At 36.5% G+C, this 21,616-nt stretch overlaps 1 protein-coding gene across 1 annotated transcript in view; it reads left to right on the top strand.

The window, feature by feature from the left end:
* Positions 1 to 21,616, top strand: part of CNTNAP4 (contactin associated protein family member 4) — a 598,489-nt gene that overhangs the window by 370,198 nt on the left and 206,675 nt on the right. The window contains exons 5-8 of the mRNA XM_069088042.1: positions 7,639 to 7,842; positions 9,096 to 9,280; positions 10,461 to 10,604; positions 18,645 to 18,906. Of these exons, the coding sequence (XP_068944143.1) occupies positions 7,639 to 7,842; positions 9,096 to 9,280; positions 10,461 to 10,604; positions 18,645 to 18,906 (795 nt within the window). The remainder of the gene's footprint in view (positions 1 to 7,638; positions 7,843 to 9,095; positions 9,281 to 10,460; positions 10,605 to 18,644; positions 18,907 to 21,616) is intronic.

Here is a 21,616-nt window from a genome sequence, read left to right as displayed (position 1 = left end):
CTCTCCCTCCCCCTGGAGTCTTCTCTGGCTTTCTGCAAGTCCCACCTAAAATCTCACCTTCTAAAGGAATTCCTCATCATTCTAGTACTTTCACCCTCTTAATTATTTCCTATTTATCTTATATATAGGTAGCTTCTACCTAGTTTGCAAATTGTCTCCGTAATTAGACCCTGGACTTCTTGCAAACAGGAACTGTTGTTTCTTCTATCTTTCTTTGTATTCTCAGTATTTGGCACAGTTTCTAGTGCCTATTAGGTGCTTAATAAATGTTCATTGACTCAGTAAACAGGTGTCTACTCACAGGTGCACGTGTACATGTGTATATTTATATACTCCTTTGGATTCCCATTTATATAATCAGATATCATTCATAGCCACCTTTTTTTTCAGCTTAATAAATGTTTATTGATATACTATTTGACTTAACAGTAGGAGGGAATGGGAGAGGCATGCCATCCTAGGCATATGAGATATTGTGACCAGTGGCATAGCTCAAGAGAGATACCAAGGAGATAACCAGAATGGGAATGGGGGAACACTTAGTGGTCCAGTTTGGCAAAAATGTAGACCATTTGAAGCAAGTATTATGACATAGTTTTGAAAATTAAGGCTTAAGCCAGATTGCAGAGGTCCTTAAATGTCAGGATCAGGAATTTATACTTAATTTGGCTCAGCAATTTAGTCCAATAATTGGTTTGATTATTTAACTAAAATGAAAAGTTATTTAAGTTAAATTAACCATATCAACCAATTATTTTGGCTTTGTCCTGACCCCACTGCCTGACAGAATATCCCTTTAAGTAGCAAGAGAGCACATCCTTTAAAGAAATGCACACACTCTGCACTGAAGCAGACTCCATACCATCCCAAACTCTCATGCCTGCATAGCTAACTTTAAAAATTCCATCCATTGGGGGTGTCGAGGTGGCACAGTGAATAGAGCACTGCCCTGGAATCAGGATGACCTGAGTTCAAAATCCGGCCTCAGACACTTAACACTTACTAGCCATATGACCTTGGGCAAGTCACTTAACCTTGATTGCCCTGCTTTCCCTGCTCCCCCCAAAAAAATTTCCATTCATTTTCTTAATTTTTGAATTTATCTTTAATTACAATTTGAGTAGTCTAGAAATGGGTGTATTATAGTCCCCAACTGTAGTTTTTTCCTTCCATTTAATAACAATTATAGTAATAATATGAAAAATAATAGCACATATATAATTTTTACTTTGTGCTAAGTGCTTTACAAATATTATTTCATTTGATCCTCACAACAGCCCTAGGAGGTAGGTGCTATAATAATCCCCATTTTACAACTGAGGAAACCGAGGCAAAAACAGGTTAAGTGACTTGCCTAAAGTCCTACAGCTAATAAGTGTTTGAGGCTTGATTTGAACTCAGGTTTTCCTGTCTTGAGTCCCAGTGCTTTATTTACTCTGCCACCTAGATGCCCGTTTCCCCCTCTCATTAAGTCAGTGGTTTTCAGTACTTAGACACTATGTCTTTCAGTGTGTATACGTATGTATGTATGTATGTATGTGTATAAAATATTAATTATTTATGTTGTTTCATTACCTATGGTGCCTTTTAGCACAAGATGTCCTTACCTGTCTCTTTAGACCATATTAATATTAGTATTTATTGACTTTTTTGGAATCATGATTGCCTTCTATGAGGTTACTAATAATATTAACCTCTCAAATTAAGAACCACTCCTTTATAGAGTGATCAAAGCACATGAATATAGACTTATTCTTTTTTTTTTTTTTTGAGGAAATGCTGGTTAAGTGACTTGCCCAGGATCACACAGCTAGTAAGAGTCTGGGTCTGGATTTGAATTCAGCTCTTCCTGACTTCTAGGCCAGTGTTCTAGTCATTGCACAACCCAACTGCCCCTGTGAACACAGATTCTTAAAGAAGAAATAGAGAGGATCCATAATCATCTGAAAAATGTGTCCAAATCAGCACTAATAATAGAAATAGAAATTAAAATAATCCTAAGGAATCATATCATAGCCATGAAATTAACACAGAGATACAGTTGGGAAAACTTCTCGTGGTACAGAGTGTGGAGGAAAAAAGGAATCCCAGGAGGTAGAGCCAAGACGGAGAAGTAGATGGAAGAAATACAATGAGTTCCCCCACAAATGCTCGTCCAAGCAGATCCATATGACACACTAGACTGAATTCTGTTTAGGAAATTGAAGAAAATAAATCGCTGTGAATCATGTTTCCAGCCCAGAGAGATGAGATCATAGAAAGATCCACTGACACTGGGGGTTGGGGACTATTGGACAAGGAACATTCCAGCATAGGGATGTGGTGAAGGAAAACCCCAAGAGACAGAGCTTCTGGATAATTAATAATTAAGTTATTCATTAGGTTAGTTGGAAACAAATAAATTGGTGGTCAGTGGTTTTTTCTGGTAACCAAAGATACCAAGGGAGACCCAGAAAATCCCTCCTGAAAAGAAACTCCCTGACTGATGAAAATCAACCCTGACTGATGGACATTTAGTGAGGGGGTGGGCTAAAACCCTCCAGCTCCTCCTGCTGAGAACTTGGCTTGATCATGAGAGTCATCACCCCAAGGCACCTGGGCAGGGGAAGCCACTTCCACCCTTACCTCTCGATCTAGCTTTCTCCTTCATGACCTAAACTCTAATGGAGGCGATCAAGGACAGGAATAAGTGCTTTTACCAGGCAAAGGTTCACCTAGAGTGAAGTCTATTTATACTCTAAACAGAAATTAGGTCTCCTAGTTGGGTGGAGTCCCACTCCACCTGGTTAACTAGCATGTGCTTTGAGGCCTAGGAGCAATGACTCAACCATGGCCTTCAGAATTTGAGGGACCTTTTCTGGAGTTGTTTTTAACAGAAATAAAAGGAAAAGGGTGGGTCACAGGTGAATAATTATTTACTAGTATAATTGGATAATATTAATTTCTCTCAGGGAGAAGCCATTCACTGAGGTAAAATGTCCCAGATACAGAAGTGTGGCCTGCTACAGGGTATAGAAATATGTGATAACTGTTAGCTCTGTTGCTTACTACACAGTTCCATGTTACAGATCCAGGGAAGATGGAAGGAGAGACCTCTGCCTGGGGTTGGCAGTCCAAGGTGAAGAGTTATCATTGCCCTGGGCTGTGTACCCATCAAGGGATAAAAAACAAGTAGTAGTTATGTGGGTCAGACCTCCCTTTCCCCTGGAACAGAGCAGACAAAGTTCCAGCTTCTAGCCTTTCTGAAACCTGCAAATGAATGACCAGAGCAGAAATTCCCTACCCAAGGGGAGCCCACACTTCTGTCACTGAACCAGCAGAGTTTCTAGCTTGCTGATAGGGTCTGAGGCCAGCAGTAGTCTGCTGTTTAGACCCAAACCCGAGTCTGGAACTTGTAGAGTACAGACAGTAAGAACAGTGATCAGACTTTGCCCTGAAAGCTTGCATGTCCTTAACCTGAAGGTTTATGGATTAAACTGGTATGTGAAAAGACAGGTAGGGATTTTCATCCATGCAAGAAGTGTCTGTACTTCTATCAAAGTGTAAAAAGGAAGTAAGGAACGAATATTGTTGATAGTAACAACAAATAAAGACCAATTTATGTAGCACTTTATCCATGATAATTCTGTGAAGTAAATACTATAAATGCAAACATTTTGCGTATTATATATCTATATGTATACATAATGTTTATATATATGTATGTGTGCATGTATGTATATTAGATGAGTCTTAATAAAGTGTCCCAAGCCCCATGGCCCATAGGCATAGTCAGAGTTAGTAATTAAAACCTGGGTCATCAGAGTCTAGGTAGTGTCCATGATATAACCCTGAAAACTATGGAATTATCATAATTGTATTACAAGCATTATATTACACATTTGTGATTTTTTTTTACAAGTTTTCCATTTGTCTTCTGGATGTTTTGAAGTCTGATGATTATACATGGTTAAACATATGTAATAGTAATGTACTTTGATCCCTTTGTATTGGCAAAGCTAACAGGTACTTAGCACTTAGTAATTAATCAAGCCTCTGTTAAAGAAACAGAAGGTGTGATTCCCTGTTGCTGATGTACAGAAAGGGGTTGAAACAGGAAATGGCTGAAGCAGGAAGGAGCTAATGCCATGTGTGTATATAAGGAGAAGCCCCTGCTGGGTCAGACAGATCTTGGAGCAAGCCTCATGGAGGCAGAAGCTGCTGCTGCCAGGGAGAGTGAAGAAGAAAGACCCCTTCAGGCAGGAGAGAATGATTGTGATTCTGAGAACCAGCTGGTGCTTCTGCTGGGGAGCTGCTGAGTCCGAGGGCTAGCTGGAGCTTCTGGGAGCTGCCGAATATGTCCAAGGGGCAGCTGGAGCTGCTGCAGACTGAGGAAGCATGACTATGATGCTGGTACTTTTTATGAAGCTATTTGTGGCTTTGTTAAGCCTTAACTTTGGGGGAACGGAGACTGAAGGAGTTAAGGTGGACTGGACTCTGTGAGCTTCAGCATGGAACAGGAAGTGTGCCAAGAGCTGGACAAGGACCTGGGAGCTGTCTGCCTTTGGACCCAGGAGACAGTTTGGTGAATCCAGGTGGGATCTGGGACCATGGAAGGGGATCCAGGGAATCTGAGAGACCTCCCCGAGTCAAGCTGAAAGAAGACTTTTCTTGGGTACTGTGTACTGACTGAGACATTATGATCTACTAGTGATCTAGGACTGAAGGGCTTGTGTGTTTTGTGATGATTGAATAGTGATTGATGACTGAATAAGTGACTGATTTGTAACTTGGTGTGCCCCATGAGTGGAGAACTTTGACTGTTGTACTTTGTGTCCCTTAAAGCCTCCTTAAGAATGATTGAATGATTGAGTTACTAAATGCATGTACTTTGTTCAAAACTTTGTGACCAGCTTGATGAAAACTATGCAGCCATCTTAGTGATAAGTTGTTGTGAATGCTGAACCTTGATTTTCTGGGATAAGTTGTGACACTGTGAATGCTGTACCTTGATTTCTGTGAATGTTTTGCTCTGACTTGTTATTGAATAAATAGGGTGTTCAGTATACTATGTAGTCAGAACCTTGAAAGCTGTTCACAGCAGCCATCCTCTGGAAAGCTGCTTGTGCCTGGCTTTACAACATCCAGAAGCATCTGAGAGGGATCTGATTGGAGACTGAGTCTAGAGGTATTGGTCAGACATTGATAGCTCCCTTCTTAAAGAAAATAGGACTTTTCTGAAGTCATAGCTTCATATCTCAGTTACTTGTGGCATGTTTTAGAACTCCATTTTGCCTGATGGAAGCAATTCATAAAAAGAATTGATGCCATAGAAGATGAATATTGTATTACAGAACAATGCTACTGAAGAGGAAAAAGAAACAGTAGGCAGAAGGAATGGAATAAGAGGTGTTTTCTAGGGAAAACTTCATTGATAATTAATTGCTATAAGGGTTTTATAAAAAATAAACATCATTATTATTGTTGCTTTGAGGGAAACATACACACATTGCATTAGAACAAATTTGACATCATAAAAATGTGTTACATTTGTATTTTACCTAGATATGTTTCCATCATGAACACTTATTAAATTGTATAATGGGATAATAGTTCAATCAATATATTTTATTTTTGTTTTTTTGGAGGGGCAATTGGGGTTAAGCGACTTGCCCAAGGTCACACGGCTAGTAAGTGTTAAGTGTCCGAGGCCGGATTTGAAATCAGATCCTCCTGACTCCAGGGACTGTACTCTATTCACTGTGCCACCTAGCCATCCCCAATCAATATATATTTAATGGAAAACAAAATGTTTATTCCTTTTAAAAGAATACTTCTTAAGTACCAGATGCATTAAGAAGATATAGAAAAAAATCAAACCTTAGAATTTTCATAGAGTGTATAAAATTGTAAAGATTTTTGAAGGCAATAAATATAAATGATTCCTTTTAAATTTGATGGATCATTTGAATTAAATACAGTTCATGCACCTGAGATGTAGTATTTTCTCTTCTTCTTTTTCCCAAGTTAAATAAGTTTGTAAACAGATACTACTTTCCAGTGACTTAAAAGAACTCACTAAACACATGGAGAATAATGTCCTATTTTATTGGATTTCCTTTCAGCTTCATTTATTCATAAACGTATCTTTCAAAAGCAGTTACTTTTTTTCTCTTATGGAGTGTGAAAGGCACCGTGAGCTTCTGTGCCTCATATCAATTCCTTGGTGTCTTACTCATTCTGTAAGTTATTTTATAGATGTTATTGAACATTATCAATCTCAACATTTTTTTTTCTTTTTGAGGTGAACTTAATATATGTGACCTTGACACTTATTAGATGAAAAAACTTTAAAAAATGAAAGAATAGTAAAGTTTCTCAATTGTAACCTTACTATGGCAGAACAGTTCTTTTACTGGTTATAAAGACAATATATTTTTAACAAACCAGTAGAAAAGATAGAAAATACATGTTCTCCTTTAGGACAATATTTGTACCAAATGTTAAGAATGAAAATACGCTTTCAAAAGAAAACAAGACAAAAAACAACTATCTTCCAATATACATAGATGAAGTAGTCTTGAAAAAGCCCAATTTACATAAGTCAAAATAGGTTATCCATCGGAACAGAAATATGAGTTGTGTGTAGGTAGAATAGCATAGAACAATATATGAAAATAGACATTTATTTAAAATGTCCACCGTCATTTACTTTTGAGCATTAGATGAGGGATATAACATCTTGACAACATCATTTAGTCTTGTGATAGATAAGAGGGCTTTCTTTTTTTTATCTTAGCTCTTAATTTAAAAAAAATTGCCTTTGAATGGGAAAAATTGATTATAACTATAGCAAGAGAAGTTTAGATCACATAAAAGGAAAATTTTTTGATAATAGATTTTATTATAATTTATAAAGTGGGAGACATAGGTTAAAAGGGATAGTCCTTTTTTTGATAAATTATATTAGTATAATATATACTTATATGCTTTCTTTAGGTCATCAATCCCTGATATCAAGAGATGAATGGGATGAGAGACAGTGCTGTCTTTTTGCCTTATAATGTATTTTGACAGAGGCACAATATCCCATTGTAGATAAAGAGCTGGCTTAGAGGCCACCGCCCTTAGAGGGCAGTGCACATTCAGTTCCAACTTCTGGCACATCCTGGCTGAGTATCCTTGGGCAGTTTCCTTAAACTTTCAATGCTAGTAGGTCTTTAAAACTGTTGAGTTGTAGAAAAGGTATCAGTTTGCTATAAGAGAGCTCCTCTTCGCCAGTGAGTTTCCAAGGGCATTGGCCATTCCCCATTACCAGTCCCTAACCTGTAACAGGTAAGACATGAAAGAAGGCATAATAAAGTTGTTAGAAAGTTGACCCTTGGAGTTAGAAGGACATGGATTCAAATTCCACCTTCTTTTTACGATGATTTTTGAGATAATTCACTTAGTTCCAAGAAGCCTTCTTTATGAGAACAGTTTATAATCTGTAGGAAGCTACTTTACCAGCAGTCCCTTCTACCAGTGAAATCAGAGGTCTAGGCACATAGGATATTAATTTATAGTAAGGAGAGTCTACATATGTCTTAATACAAATATTTAAATTTTTAAAGAAAATCTTTCATATTTAAAATTATCTTTTAATATCTTTCTCTCTAGGATCTGAAGTAGTGGATTTTGATGGAAAAAGTTTCCTGCTCTACAGATTTGATGAAAAATCTACAAGTCTCTTAAAAGATGTAATTTCTTTTAAATTTAAAACAATGGAAAGTGATGGGGTTCTGCTCCACAGAAAAGGACAAAATGGTGATTATATCACCTTGGAATTAATAAAAGGAAAACTCTTCTTATTCATTAATTCAGGTAAAACATTAACAAAAATACATTATGTCTGGTTCGGGGGTGGGGAACCTGTGGCTTCAATGGCACATGTGGCCTTCTAAATCCTTGGGTGCGGACTTTTGACTGAGTCCAAGTTTTATAGAACAAATCCTTTGGATTTGTTCTGTGAAGTTTGGATTCACTCAAAGGGCCTCACTTGAAGACCTAGAGGGCCACATCTGGTCTTAAGGCCACAGGTTCCCCACCCTGGTCTGGTTCAATAGATGTTACTTATGTTAAAAAAAATATATATATATATATATACACACATGTAATATGCCTGAGTGTGTCAACATACCTGGACCCCACTCTATGCATATATGTTGATTAATATCTTTGCATCTATTCCTTTTAACAAATTAAAAGCTTTTAACATTGGTGTCAGGTGCCTAAATTTATATATTCTATTCATGTTTTTACTTGAAATTAGTCCAATGGTAGAAAAAAAATAGATGATTTTCTGAACTCATGAAAAGATATCCATATAATTTTGTTATATTATCATGAGCTAAAGAGTAGATGATCCTAAAGCTAAAAACAAAACATAATGTCTTAATGTAGCTTGACCAAGTTTTGGCATTCTAAGATGTAGTGCAAGGAAGGGTAGAGTGCCACAACAGAAAGCACAGAGAAGAAAATCAGCATAGAGAAAGTAAAAAGCAACTCATCTTCATTGAGGAAAAGTAACCACAGTTAGGAACACCAAATCCCTTAAAGTCCAGTGGGATTTTATAGGGTTATTTGTGTCCAGTGGGACCAGGAATCTTGGGGAGAAACAGGGGAAACTAAACTAGTGTGCTATTCAAGGTTAGGGACCTGATGCTGAATCATGTTGAACTGGAGCACCTAGGGAAATGGGAGATTACTTGGTAGTTAAACTCCTTATTGGAGGGGAAGAGGCTTCTATGGGCCTAACTTTGGCTAGATAATTTAAGGGAATTGAATCTACCCACCAACTTCTTCATTTAGTAGCCAAATAAAGGCTACTAGTCCTTACACTTAAGATCTATCATTCTAAATTTTTGTTAAATATTGAGAATACATTGAATATTGGAAAGACCTAAGAAGGCAACAATAGCACACATATTTACTGATTATCTAAGCTAAGCTGACCAGTATTTAAGCCGGGTAAAAATAAAGGACTTGTAATCACCACGATCCAATGCTGAATCACAACATGGAAATTGTAATTTTTAAATGAGCTGAGTTTTTTTTTTCTTTCCCTTTCTCTTAAGGTGATACTAAACTGCGTTCTACTAACAGCCTCATTAACATCACCACAGGCAGCCTCTTGGATGATCAGCACTGGCATTCTGTCCTTATTGAGCACTTTAATAAACAAGTAAACTTCACTGTGGATAAACATACTCAACATTTTCATGCAAAGGGAGAATTCAATTACTTGGACCTAAATTATGAGGTGTGAGAATTACCTTTCATTTAATAGAGATTTTATGATTTAAATTCAATTCAACAAGCAAAAGGAAATAAAATTTTATGGCATTATCCTTTCACTGTAACTAAAATTTTTGCTGAAATTTCTATTTAGATAGAATAAGTAATAAGAATGTGTTTTTATTTTATTGTGACTCCAATTGCCTAACACTGTGACACTTTATTATTATAGATAATCTTTCTATCCAAGCATGCAATGACACAATTTCATTTTTGGAAAACATCTCACAAATGATGAGAAACCAATATTGAAAAAAACATTTTAAAAAAAGACATTTGCTTTTGGAAATCTCACTAGCATTAAATCGAACATGAGGAATTTCATCATGTTCTAGTGAACTCCTGATAATATAAAATCACCTATGAGAACTCATAGAATTCAGTAGCATATCCCAATTACATTATTTGATAAGATAAAGAAAGAAAAACAAGTATGTGATCAATGTATAGCTTCTTAGATTTTTTAAGGGATGAGAACATTTTGGAACCTGCCTATTTAAAGGTCGCTAAATTGCACCAAAACAGCATCTTCTCTGTCCAAACCTTTGCTGCTCATCTTTATGGAAACCAGAAAAATAAGTCCTATTGTTCATGAGGCATGAAATGGCTTTGACAAATAAAATGAAATGAACATTTCAGCCCCGTGTCGGATTTACCACAGTCAAATAGAACTAATTTATCAATGGATTGGCAAAGTGTATCAGCCTACAATTTTACACACAGGCTGAGACATATATACATCATAACCCTGTCCAGATAAGGTTTACTATTACCCTGATATATGATGAGTAACACCAGCCCCCAACCCATTACGCACTAGGGAACTACATCCAGTAAAAGCCTGATATCATACTAAAAACTGTCCAAAATTGGGTTAATGTTGGTTCCTAAAATATATGTTATTAAAGGAATTCCTATGTACATACATTAGGTAAGCCTATGGATCTGTTCTTTAATTGTCTTACTTAACCTTTGTTCGATATGAACACATCTGACAACAGTGAAAGGCCATAAAGCAAAATAATGGAAATCTGGACAATCTGTGATTCTTGTTGACTGTATTTGAAATGTTTATCGTCTTTGTAGCAAATGAGTTGTCAGAAAAATTATTAAATGGTTTTATTGATGTCTGTTTTCTTTCTAAGCTCAGCTTTGGAGGGACTCTAGCAGCTGGAAAATCAGTATCATTTTCCCATAGGAATTTCCATGGCTGTTTTGAAAATCTGTATTGTAATGGAGTTAATATCATTAATTTGGCCAAGAGACAGAAACCTCAGATCTACATCATGGTAAGAAATTCAAAGACTGGAAGGTGGGAAGGGGAAAGAGGATACCAGGAGGGAGGTGAGAAAAGAGTCAGGGAGATCAAAAGAAAGTGAGAAAAGGGAAAGAGACTTTATTTTCTATTATATAAGATGGTTATGCATAGCTTCTGATTTGATGTAATAATGTTGCATGTCGGAGCAAGGTAAGTAATTGAACTAAAGAAGAATGGAAAGCAATCACAAAGGAAATTTGGAGTGTTTGAGCAACTGTGAAGAACTTATGGAAGGGAAATAGGAGAGAGCCTGACAAATTGGAGGAGGGCAATGGGAAGGACATGACACTGTAGAAGGGCTTAAGATGAATGAAATGAAGAGAATGAGTTGGAGCACAAGGGAAAGAAGAAAGGGATGAATTTGGGATGGTGAGTGGGAGCTTGAGAAGAGGAGATGGCAGACTCAAAGACGAAAAAGAAGTTGGTAAAACAACAATTCAAGGAAGGCAAGGAAAAAGATTGGCAATACAAGAGAAAGGAAGGTGGTGGCGCTGTCAAGGTGATGACAATGTGAAAAGTTGTAACAGAGTTGATGTGATAATTCTGGAGGTAACGAGGCTAAAAAGCAGTACGATGGCCATTTTTAATGGGAGTTAGTCAAAAGAAAAACAAGTGACTGAGGATCTTACTTCTGGAGATTCTGAAGGACTAGGAAAGTATCCAGTAATTGCTAGGGTGAGGCTACTTCCTCTCCATTACTTACCTTCATAGTTTGCCCTAGGGTTGAGTGCTCTGGGGTTGCCTGTCTCCTCAAAGAAGCCCACTCCCAGTGCTTCCAATTCCAATCCAACCTCACATTTCTGAGGAACAATTCCAGTTTTGTTCTAGTTCAAAAGATTCTCCCCAGCAAGGGGGAAGACATGAAAAGGTCCCCCAGAGTGCAACCGGGAATCAGGTGGGAAAAAGTCATTTTTTTCCCAAACAGAAAGAAGAGGGGCTAAGAAATAATGAGTCAGAAAGCAATTATGGTCAGTTGAGAGGCTGATATGTAAGCCCCCTTGGACATTCACAGCAGAGCTCTCCATTAGCCATTTTAAATTTCACTTCCACTGACTATAGCCAAGTAGGCTCTTTTCCTTCTGATGGTTTGTTTCTTTGTGGGCAGCTCTTTTGCTGTCATCCATCCTGCTGCCTTTATCGCCACTGCAGTTGCCCCTGTAATTTTTCTAGTAGCCAGGGCCCTGTTCTTCAGGTTCCCAGGATAGGGAGGCGGTACAAGGTGCCTCTCAACATCTTATGGTACCCGACACCAAAAAAGAGATGATAAAAATAGCAGTTGCCTGGGGAGCCACAAGTTCATGGCTTGCAGCTGACTGTGGGAAAGATCATTCCTCCACCATCTACCCCATCCCATCTCAGAGATACATATGCAGACAAATTCACCTCCTTGGTTGGGGTTCTCCACTTCATCTTACTTGTTAACTATTTTGTGCATTTTTATGTAGATGCCTGAAACTATGTTATTTTTTTTCTCCTATATATTTCTGGGTATCTCTAAGAATATTCCTATGGTATCAAGCTTAGTAAATATTCATAAATGGTTGTTCCACCTTTCCTTCTTTTTTCTTGCATTTTTTTTCTTCTCTTCTCTTCAATTCCCTTTTCTTTTTCTTTTTCTTTCCCTTTTAGTCTAAAGTTATCTTCATTAAATTTCCAAGACTTCATGTAAATCATTAGCTCTTATAAGACGTTCTTTATCAGTACCACAAATTAGGTGATATAGTAGAGCAATGGATTTGGAGTCTGAAGACCTGATTTCAAATCTTGACTCAGACAGGTGACCCTGGGCAAGTCATTTAACCTCTTTTAGCCTCAGTTTCCTCATCTGTAAAGTGAGGGTTATATTAGCAGCTACCTCTGTGTTGTGGTGAATATCAAATGAGATTTTATATATATATATATATATATATATATATATATACATATATATAGTGCTTTTAAAACCCTGATGTGCCACATAAATGCTTATAATTAGAATTATTATTATTACTGAAAGGTTGTCAACTATACATGTAAGGATGGTATAACTCTTCAACCTCAATCTATACAAAGAATAAGCTTTAAAATATGTAAAGAACATGATTTATATACTGTGATATCATTATGAGATATAAAATTTTCATTAGCTTAAGAAAAAATTTGATTGATTGGCTAAAAGTATCAGTCACACCTCTTGAGCGAAGTGTAAAATACTATTCAGTCTAGAGTGCCCCCAAACTCTATTTCTATTCTAATTTCATTTTTAGAATCTTCTTTCAAGTGTAGCTCTAGATCCTCTGGCCAAGACTTATTTTCTTTCTCTGAGGCTATGCTTGTAGATGTGGTGGGGTTACTCTCTTCTTTATTTGCCTCTTGACTTTTTAATTAATAGTATTTCTTGATTCTGCTTAGTGCTTTCTTCTCTTTTCTTTTTTCACCCTCATTTCTTAGTTTGAGCTTGTGTATTCAGAATGATTCCCTCTTGAATACATGGTCCTATCTCTCTTTGTAGTCTGCATGCCCCTGCTGTCGCCAGTACTGATCAAGTGATTGGCATGAGACCCCACCCTCTCCCTCAGTCTCTGGTTTCTGTCTCAGTCTCCTGGTTCTATACCTAGAGTGTTTCCTTTTCCTGACATGTCCCTAAAGTGGGAGTTGGTTCAATCTCTTGTTAAACCTTGACTTGCCCCAGAGGCATATGACTTCTCGGACCTATTGTGGCAGCCTTTGTCTCTAGTTCTTGTAGCTCCCAGAAGCATGTGGCCATGTCTTACCTGTCTGTGCTGTGTTTCAGGGCTTATGATGTGACTGTCTGGATATGGCTTCAGGTTATTATCGGAGCTTTTGCAGGCTTAAGATTCCCCAGACCTCAGTTTCCTCCTCTCATTGTGATGGCTGACTTACAAGCTTGTAGGACCATTTTAAGAAACTTCAACTGGCTGACCTAAGACAATTTTTTTCTATATGTTTGTGGCTTCTGGTTCATTTGCCTGACTTTGCACTGGTTTCTGTGTTATTGTCCCTCTCCCTAGTTCTACTAGATTTACACTGGCCAACTTGTATCATATTTGGTCTTTCTGGAGTCGTTTTCAGATATTTTATGGGATTCATGCAGGAGAGCAAGTTTTCTCTGCAAACATTCATTTCACTATCTAAACCCAAAATCCAGTTTCCCTAGATTTTAGCCAAGCATTTCACAAACTCTCTCATTGCTGCTGTAGGTGACAAAATGTAAAGATGTGTGACAGAATAGTTAGATGGAATTAGAGCTATTCTTTTCTAGGAATCTTCAACCAAAGGTCGGATGGCCACTTACTTACTGGATGTGTTTCAATGGGGATTCTTATTCTAGAATAGAGTGGAAGAGATAGAAATCAAGGTCCCTTTCTGGCTCTAAGATTCTGTGATAGAGTGCATTGTCTTGGTATCTTATACTCACCCAATCAACAGTTTTCTCTGCTTTCCCCTATGTCTTTGGAGGAACAAAAAAGAAACTCAAATAAGTCATCAGTCTAGAGGAAAACTGCTGGAAGCTGGGAAACTTTGTGTAGCATCTCCTGGACTTTCAGCAGTGATTTGTTGGCTAACTGATTAAGTTTCCATGGTAACAACTGGGGGAAAGAAACCGGCCCCAGCCAGGTTATAGGAGTTTATGAGACAGATTCTTCATTTCCACATAAAAAGGAACTAAAAAGAGATTTAAATTTTCTTTTATGTCATAGGCTGCATTTTTAAAAATTTCCTTGCTATTGTTCCCAGGAGGCTAGTTTTTCTGCCTGTGTAATTTCCCTGATTCTTTATTTAGGCTTTAATCACCCAAATAGAGAATAAACCCAGTTTTCCAGATAGTAACCAAGTACCATTCATTGATAAAATGAACAAACCTATCAATTTGGTATGGTAGTTGCCAATAAATTAATATCAATTAGGAATTATTAAATTGTTATGACTGCACATTGTCCCAAAGTAGTAGTATTGGCTGGCCTAAAATATAGTACTTTAATATCAAATTCTGGCAGAGGAGTGTATTCGCGTAATGCTGAGAATTGCAGGCTCAGAGTCAGAAGATTTTGGTTCCTTTCTGAGTTTTGCAATTAACTATGTTACCTTAGGCAAATCATTTGGCCTTCTTGGGTCTCAGTTTCCTCACCTGGAAATTAAGTGGCTTGGCTGAAATCATTTCTAAGATCCCTTCTTGCTCTAAAATTTAAACGTATGGTGACTTTTTTTTACCATCTGTTATATGAAGTTTCAGTTATTAGAGTCATGAAAAGCAGAGATTTGGTTTTAAATTTATAAATTACTTTAATATTCAACAGTATTATAAAATATATCACTTTTTAACCATTCCAAGAGAAATTCTAATGCCAATTTGTATTCTTCTAGAGAATACACATCTGAATTCATTTCATTATGAAAATTAGATATATTTATTCAGACTGCCAAAGCAAAATTGAAGTTATTCTGCATTATACATACAAATACATACCCCATTCTAGTCAAACAGCCCTCTTGTTGTTCCCTCAACAAGATGTTCCATGTCCAATTTTTATTTATTTGTACTCGTGTCTTCCCTCTATGCCTGACATCTGCTACCTTCTCACCTCTGCCCCTTTGAATCTTCACCTTCTCTTTAAGGCTCATCACCCCCTTTACAAGCCTTTTCCTCTCCCTTTAAAAAATGTTTTTTGATTTTTTTTCTTTTGTCTATACTTCACAGTCATTTTCATCTCCTCCTCCCCTTGTCTTTAGCCAGCACCTCTTTGTGATAAAGAAAAATAATTAAATGAAACACATCAGAAACAAACTGTACCTGGCATGGATGGGGTGTTTTTTCCTAGGAATCCCTTGGCCTCTGCTATGAGGCAGATGGTAATATGTCATTATCTTCCCCTCCCCCCAGGACTTTCACTGTACAATCTTATTCCTCCAATTAGAACGTGAATTTATTAAAAAAAAAAAAAAGTAGAAACTCATTTTATGTCTTTGTATCTCCAGTTCTTAATACAACATCTTTCATGTTGTATTTGCTTAATAAATGTTTGATGAATTAATGCAGATGTGTGCATGTGAATTTTATTTGTTTCAAATAACTTAAAGGTCTCTTTCTAACATGGTGGTACAGTCATGACTGGTCACAACTGAGTAGAAAAGGTACTTTAACTGTTAAGTTATGAGAAAGTTATTTTTTTATTATATACTTAATTATGCTTTTATCAAATTCTTATCCCAGTATGATTCATTACAAAGCTTAGATGCTGATAGTCTCATCACTTTCAATGACTCCTGATGGCTTCCAAGGTCAAATATAAATCCTCTGGCTTTTAAAGTCCTTCACAGCCTCCCCTCTTCCTAACTTCTCAGTCTTCTAGCTTCTTGCCCCTCTCCACATAGCTTGCTGTCCAGAGAAACCGATCTCCTTATTTGTCTTCCCACAGGCCACTCCATCTCCTCAGGTGTTCACCGCTGTCTTCCATGTCTGTAGGCTCTTCCTCCTCTCTGCCTCCTGCTTCTCTGGCTTTGTTCAAATTTCAGCTTAAGCCTTACCTTTTGCAATACATCTCTCCTAGTTCTTCATAATCTTAGTGCCTTCTGACTGAGACTGTTCCCTTCTCAATTTATCCTAAATGTGTCCCGTGGGTATGTAGTACTTTGAATGAGTTCCTTGGGAGCTGTTTCTGCTTTGTCCCTTTCTTTGTATTCCCACTTATGAGAATAATGCTTGACTTTGCTCTATGACAATGAAAATATACTTTCATTGGATGGGAAAAGGGAGTCTTGTCAAAAGCTCCTGTAGAGACGTTTCCTCCGTGGCAGGCCAGGACCAGGCCTATATGCAGGACAGGGGAGGAGGCAGACTCTATGGTATTCAAGGGGGAAAGTCCTAGGCTCTGGTGCATTTAGTATTTAAGTTACAGATAAACTAGCGATTACAGTTCCTGTTGGATCCTTATTGCTGGCGGAGCAGAAAGACTTATTTCAGGTTGACCAGAAGCCTTTATGCTGGCTATGCAGCACCTGATAATCCCAGTGACACATAAAGACGTCATTACTGGAGGCTTTTTGTTCCCTCGGTTCTGAAAGGTCCTTCATTCATATAGTTCCTGCAGCCACAATTATGGGGTGAAAAGGGAGAAAAGCAGAAGGAGGGCTGCGCTCACTAGAACTGTTAGTGTTTCCTTGATCTGTGTTTGCAGCTGTATCTTGGCACCCTGTTTTTATAACCGTGGCTTATTTATTTACCTTTCTATCCCCTTTCTGGGGCAGCTAGGTTGCTCAATGGATAGCGTTCCAGTCTTGGAGTCAGGAAGTCTTATCTCCCTGAGTTCAAATCTAGCCTCACACACTAGATGTGTGATCCTGGAAAAGTCACTTGACCTTGTTTGCCAAAGTTTCTTATCTGTAAAATGAGCTGGAGAAGGACATGGCAAGCCATGCCTGTGTCTGTGCCAAGAAAACCCCAAAGGGTGTCATGAAGGATCGGATACAGCTGAAACAAGAAAAGCAACGATATACTCTTCCAAATGTATGACACCATGAGATCGGCTGAAAGCCTCAACCCTCAGCCCATATGCTGTGCTCCTGGCTTAGAGATGACAATTCTTTATGCTCTGTCGTTTAGATGCATGTATTGGAAAGTTCGCGGCTTTTTGTCTCATGCTTTTAAATATAAATGAATGAAGCTTGTTTCCAATGATACAAATTTACATAGTACTTTAATATTACCAAAAATGTATCCTACAATTTGATGAAAATATTATTTCCATTTTACTGATCAGGAGCTTGAGTGTCCCCATAGTCACATGTCTTGAAAGGATGAAAGCTAGGAATTAAAAACACAGGTCTGCTCATTTCAAGTACAGTCTACTTTTTAATACAACACAGTGTTTGTAATGATTGCAGCTCCTACTCCAAATAAAAACTCTCAGTGTGTATATGTGTATCCAAGTATATCCTGTTTAAAAATCTCTAGTAGTGTTATTGCTGGGTCAAAGGGTATTATAAGCAGTTTAAAAACTCTTTGGGCATAATTCCAGATTATTCTCCAAAATGGGCAAATCAGTTCACGATTACACCAACATGAATTAGTGTCCCACTTTTTCCACATCTTCTCAAACATTTGTTGCTTTCCCCTTTAATAGTTTAGTCAATTTCATAGGTGTAAAATGAAATCTCAAGTTTGTTTTAATTTTTATTTCCCAAATAATGATTTAGAGCATTACTATTTATCCAAATTAACTATAAAGGACATTTGAAGAAAGATACTGTATGCATTCAGAAAAAGAACTGATAAATAGTGTATATAGAATAATTTTACACATACACACATATTTGTGTCTAACTCTATGCTTAATGGTAACCTTCCCCAGGGTTGGGCAGGAGGGAGAGAAGAAAAAAAATACATTTACATGATAACTTTATTATATACTTAAAAGGAATATTGGGGGAACCCTATAGAAAGAAAAATCTAAATATATAAAATATATTAAATTTTTTATTATTCTGAGTTTCAAAGACTTTTTCAATCTTGAAGTTAGAATGGGGAAAAAAAAGTTAACAAGTATTTATTAAGAATTTCAGTATGTGCAAGACACATCCCTGTCTAGAACAGTTAGGACAGATTGGAATGATAAGGAGAGTTAACTATGCCATCATAATTTTGTAGAACACCTTAAGATTCCTGTTAAGAATCTGTGTTTATTCTCTCTACATAGGGGTTAATACCAGTCACAAAAGCCTCTGTGAATCTGTACAAAATTAGGAATGTGTGGTGAGACATGGCCAGTGGGTCAATTTGTTTGTTTTACTGAATATGTGTTTATTAAATTTACTGAATTATGTGTTTATTAAAAGGAAGACTTCTGTTTGTCAGAGCTGAGGGAGGAGCAGCAAGTTAAAGAGAAAGAACAGCCATTGATAAGTGATGACAATATTTTTTAAAGCATCGATTAAACATTTATATCAAAAGTCTATCACTAAGACAGAAATCCATTGTGGACTCTTACTACTGTATTCTTTATTTTGTTCTTAGGGAAATGTGTCATTTTCTTGTTCGCAACCACAGACGGTTCCAGTCACTTTTTTGGGCTCTGGCAGCTACCTAGAGCTACATGGCTCTTCAGGGCAGGATGAGATATCTGTGAGTTTTCAATTTCGCACTTGGAACAAAATGGGACTTTTGCTGTCCAGTAACTTTCATCAGCATTCAGGAGGTCTCCTCCTTTACCTTCATGATGGAAAAATTAGACTGAATCTCTTCAAACTAGGAAAACAACAGAGTGACATAACAGCAGGTAAGAAATATATTTTAAGCATTTTTGTGCTAGATTAGTTTGCTTTTATTTATAATAGTTATGTCAGCTTTGTTTCTCCAGAAAGACCTAGCCAATTTCCTTGACTATAATAGGAACTCAATAAATAATAATTGGATTAAGAAACTTATGATTTAATCAATTGAAGAATCTTTGAATTAATAAAATGATCAAAATTACTTCATCCTTTATAACAGAAGATTTGTCATTGTGATTCTCTAGCAGTTTCTTAACAAGATCTTTAAGAATGGATCATAGAATCATAGATTCTGTTAGAAGGCACCTACAAGGCAGTATTCCAACCCTTCTAATTATTGTCATCTCTGTTTCTGCATTTCAATGATGGTGGGAAAAGAATAGAGATAACTTCTTTATGTGCTCAGGACTAAAACTCCATATTCCAGGCACATATTAGGCATTTAACAAATATCGATCATTTAATATCTACTTCAGTCATTCAGTTCAACAAATCTGTATTTCAGGACATTGCAATTTTCTTGGCATTGGGAATACGAAGAGAAAAATAAAGCAGTCTCTGTCACTTATTCCACACCAACTTTCATCCTTCTACATGTTAAATGCTTCTGGATAGAGTAGCGTGTGGGTAGAATAAACCAGAGCAAGAATAAACACAGATTTTATGTGTTTTGACTTTTGACTTTCAGAAAACTTCTTTAAGCCAATGGTCGAGTCTGGTATTGATGTTCAGTGTTGCTAAGTCCTTAAATGAGGATGTGCTTTTATGCCCCCAGTCACTAAAATACAATTACTGCTTATGACTGGTCATGCTTATGAGGAGGTCACATTTTTAGAATGAAATCAAGTAGTAAAGACAGTATAGTAGTGGTCACTATAAAGTTAATGACTTTTAATTTTGAATTTATATTACAATGTGTTTTAAAGGTCAAATATCTGCTATTTGCTGAATAAATATTTAATGGTCTTTTATGACAAATGGTAAAATTTACGAACTTAAAAAAACACAATAAAAAATGAGTAGAACAAAAGTAAAAAGGAAGAATAAGAATCCAAACTTTGACTCTCACCTTTTCTTTCTTTATTTCAGTATTTCTCCTTTATAGATGACTGAAGGTTAAAAGTTCAAATTTAAAAATATGAATATTTCATTCAATTTTAGTGACAACTACTATGTCATACCTACTTCCGGCATGATAATGCTATGAAAAATTTGCATAACTGTATCTGAAAAAGGAATAAATCAAAGAGATTTCTTTTTAATTATTAATAGGTTTTCTGAGACCATCATTTGAAAATGTTAATTTCACAGTAAGTGTGTCATTGATGTACAGCTTATTGTGATGTATTTGACTTCTTCAATAGCAGTTTCAATCATAGCCCAATTATAAACATGTTAATGAAATTGCTTCAGTGCAATGTCACTCTAATAGGCCCAGTGAAGGTAGTGTCATTTCTAAACAGTATCTTTGACAGATTAACTGAAAGGCATAAGAATATACAAAACACCCCCAATGACTTTGAAGTCATAATAATCATGTTTAAGTGCAGAAATGATCACTGACACCATATAATATAAAGTACTTATACTCATAGCTGATATAAAGTGTTTAAAATAATTCTTTAAATATGTCTATGTAAATACAGAAAGTAGCTGTAATTAAGAGGATAAACTTCTGTTTCCTCACTAAGGAGGGTGTTTCTGAATAAAACCACAACGAGCTTTGGAAATGTTGCTTTTAAGAGCTTCTGGAAAGAGTAAATTTCATAAAAAGAAATTTACTAGTAAAACTATGTATGATTGGACAGGTTTCTTACCTTATAGTCAGAGACTTTTGACCTAGGTTTCAAGATATAACATTTGATAATTAAATCAGAGAATATTATTTTGACCAGAGAATGTTACTTCTGATGAGTGATCAGAATTCATTGCCATTTTAAAAAATGAGGTACTTTCCACAAAAAGCAAAATATTTCTAATGATCAAGGGCAGCTTACTTTTTTTTTCTTTTTCTTTCTTTCTTTTTTTTTAAGCAATTGGGGTTAAGTAACTTGCTCAAGGTTACATGGCCAGTTATTTCTGGGTGTGGTGCTGAGTATCTGAGCCCAGATTCGATCCCCAGGTCATCCCAACATTGGGGCCGGTGCTCTTACTCGCTGAGCCTCCTGGCCACCCCTTTTTTCCTTTTTCTAATAGAGATGGGAATTATCAATTTACTATTCATTTAAAATCCAGATAGATAGAGAGATATACATAAAGATATATTTAAAAACCCAAAGAATCAAAGTTGAACTGTGTTGAGTGCTGAACCTGATTTGAGTTGTATTTTAAATAAATATATAAACCTTTTAGTCTAAATTTCCTAATGAAGAATGTTGCTTTTTAAAATCTAATTCTAAGTAATTTTGAAAATAGTACATCAAATTTCAAAATACAATCAGCTATCATTAAGCAGAATGCTTTCAACACCCTACCACCCCAACTTTGCCAAACTTCATAGATTTCAAATTTATCAAGTTTTGTAAATTTACAAATATTACAAATTTCAAAACTATCAAACATCAGGTGGCATCAATAGTAATAAAATATATGACAAATAATACTAAAAATCCCTAGTACTTATTGTTTTAGTCACATTTCAGAGACTGTACAGTACATAATATAAAGTGCTTTCGTACCTTAGTATGATTTAAATTCTTTCTGCTTTTCCCAGTA

Source organism: Petaurus breviceps, unplaced genomic scaffold, assembly GCF_028583685.1.
Source record: "Petaurus breviceps papuanus isolate PSGF00001 unplaced genomic scaffold, PetGlider_PUasm1.0 183, whole genome shotgun sequence".
Classification (NCBI taxonomy): Eukaryota; Metazoa; Chordata; class Mammalia; order Diprotodontia; family Petauridae; genus Petaurus; species Petaurus breviceps.
Note: the sequence above shows the minus strand (reverse complement) of the source record. Positions and strands in the feature narration are given on the sequence as shown.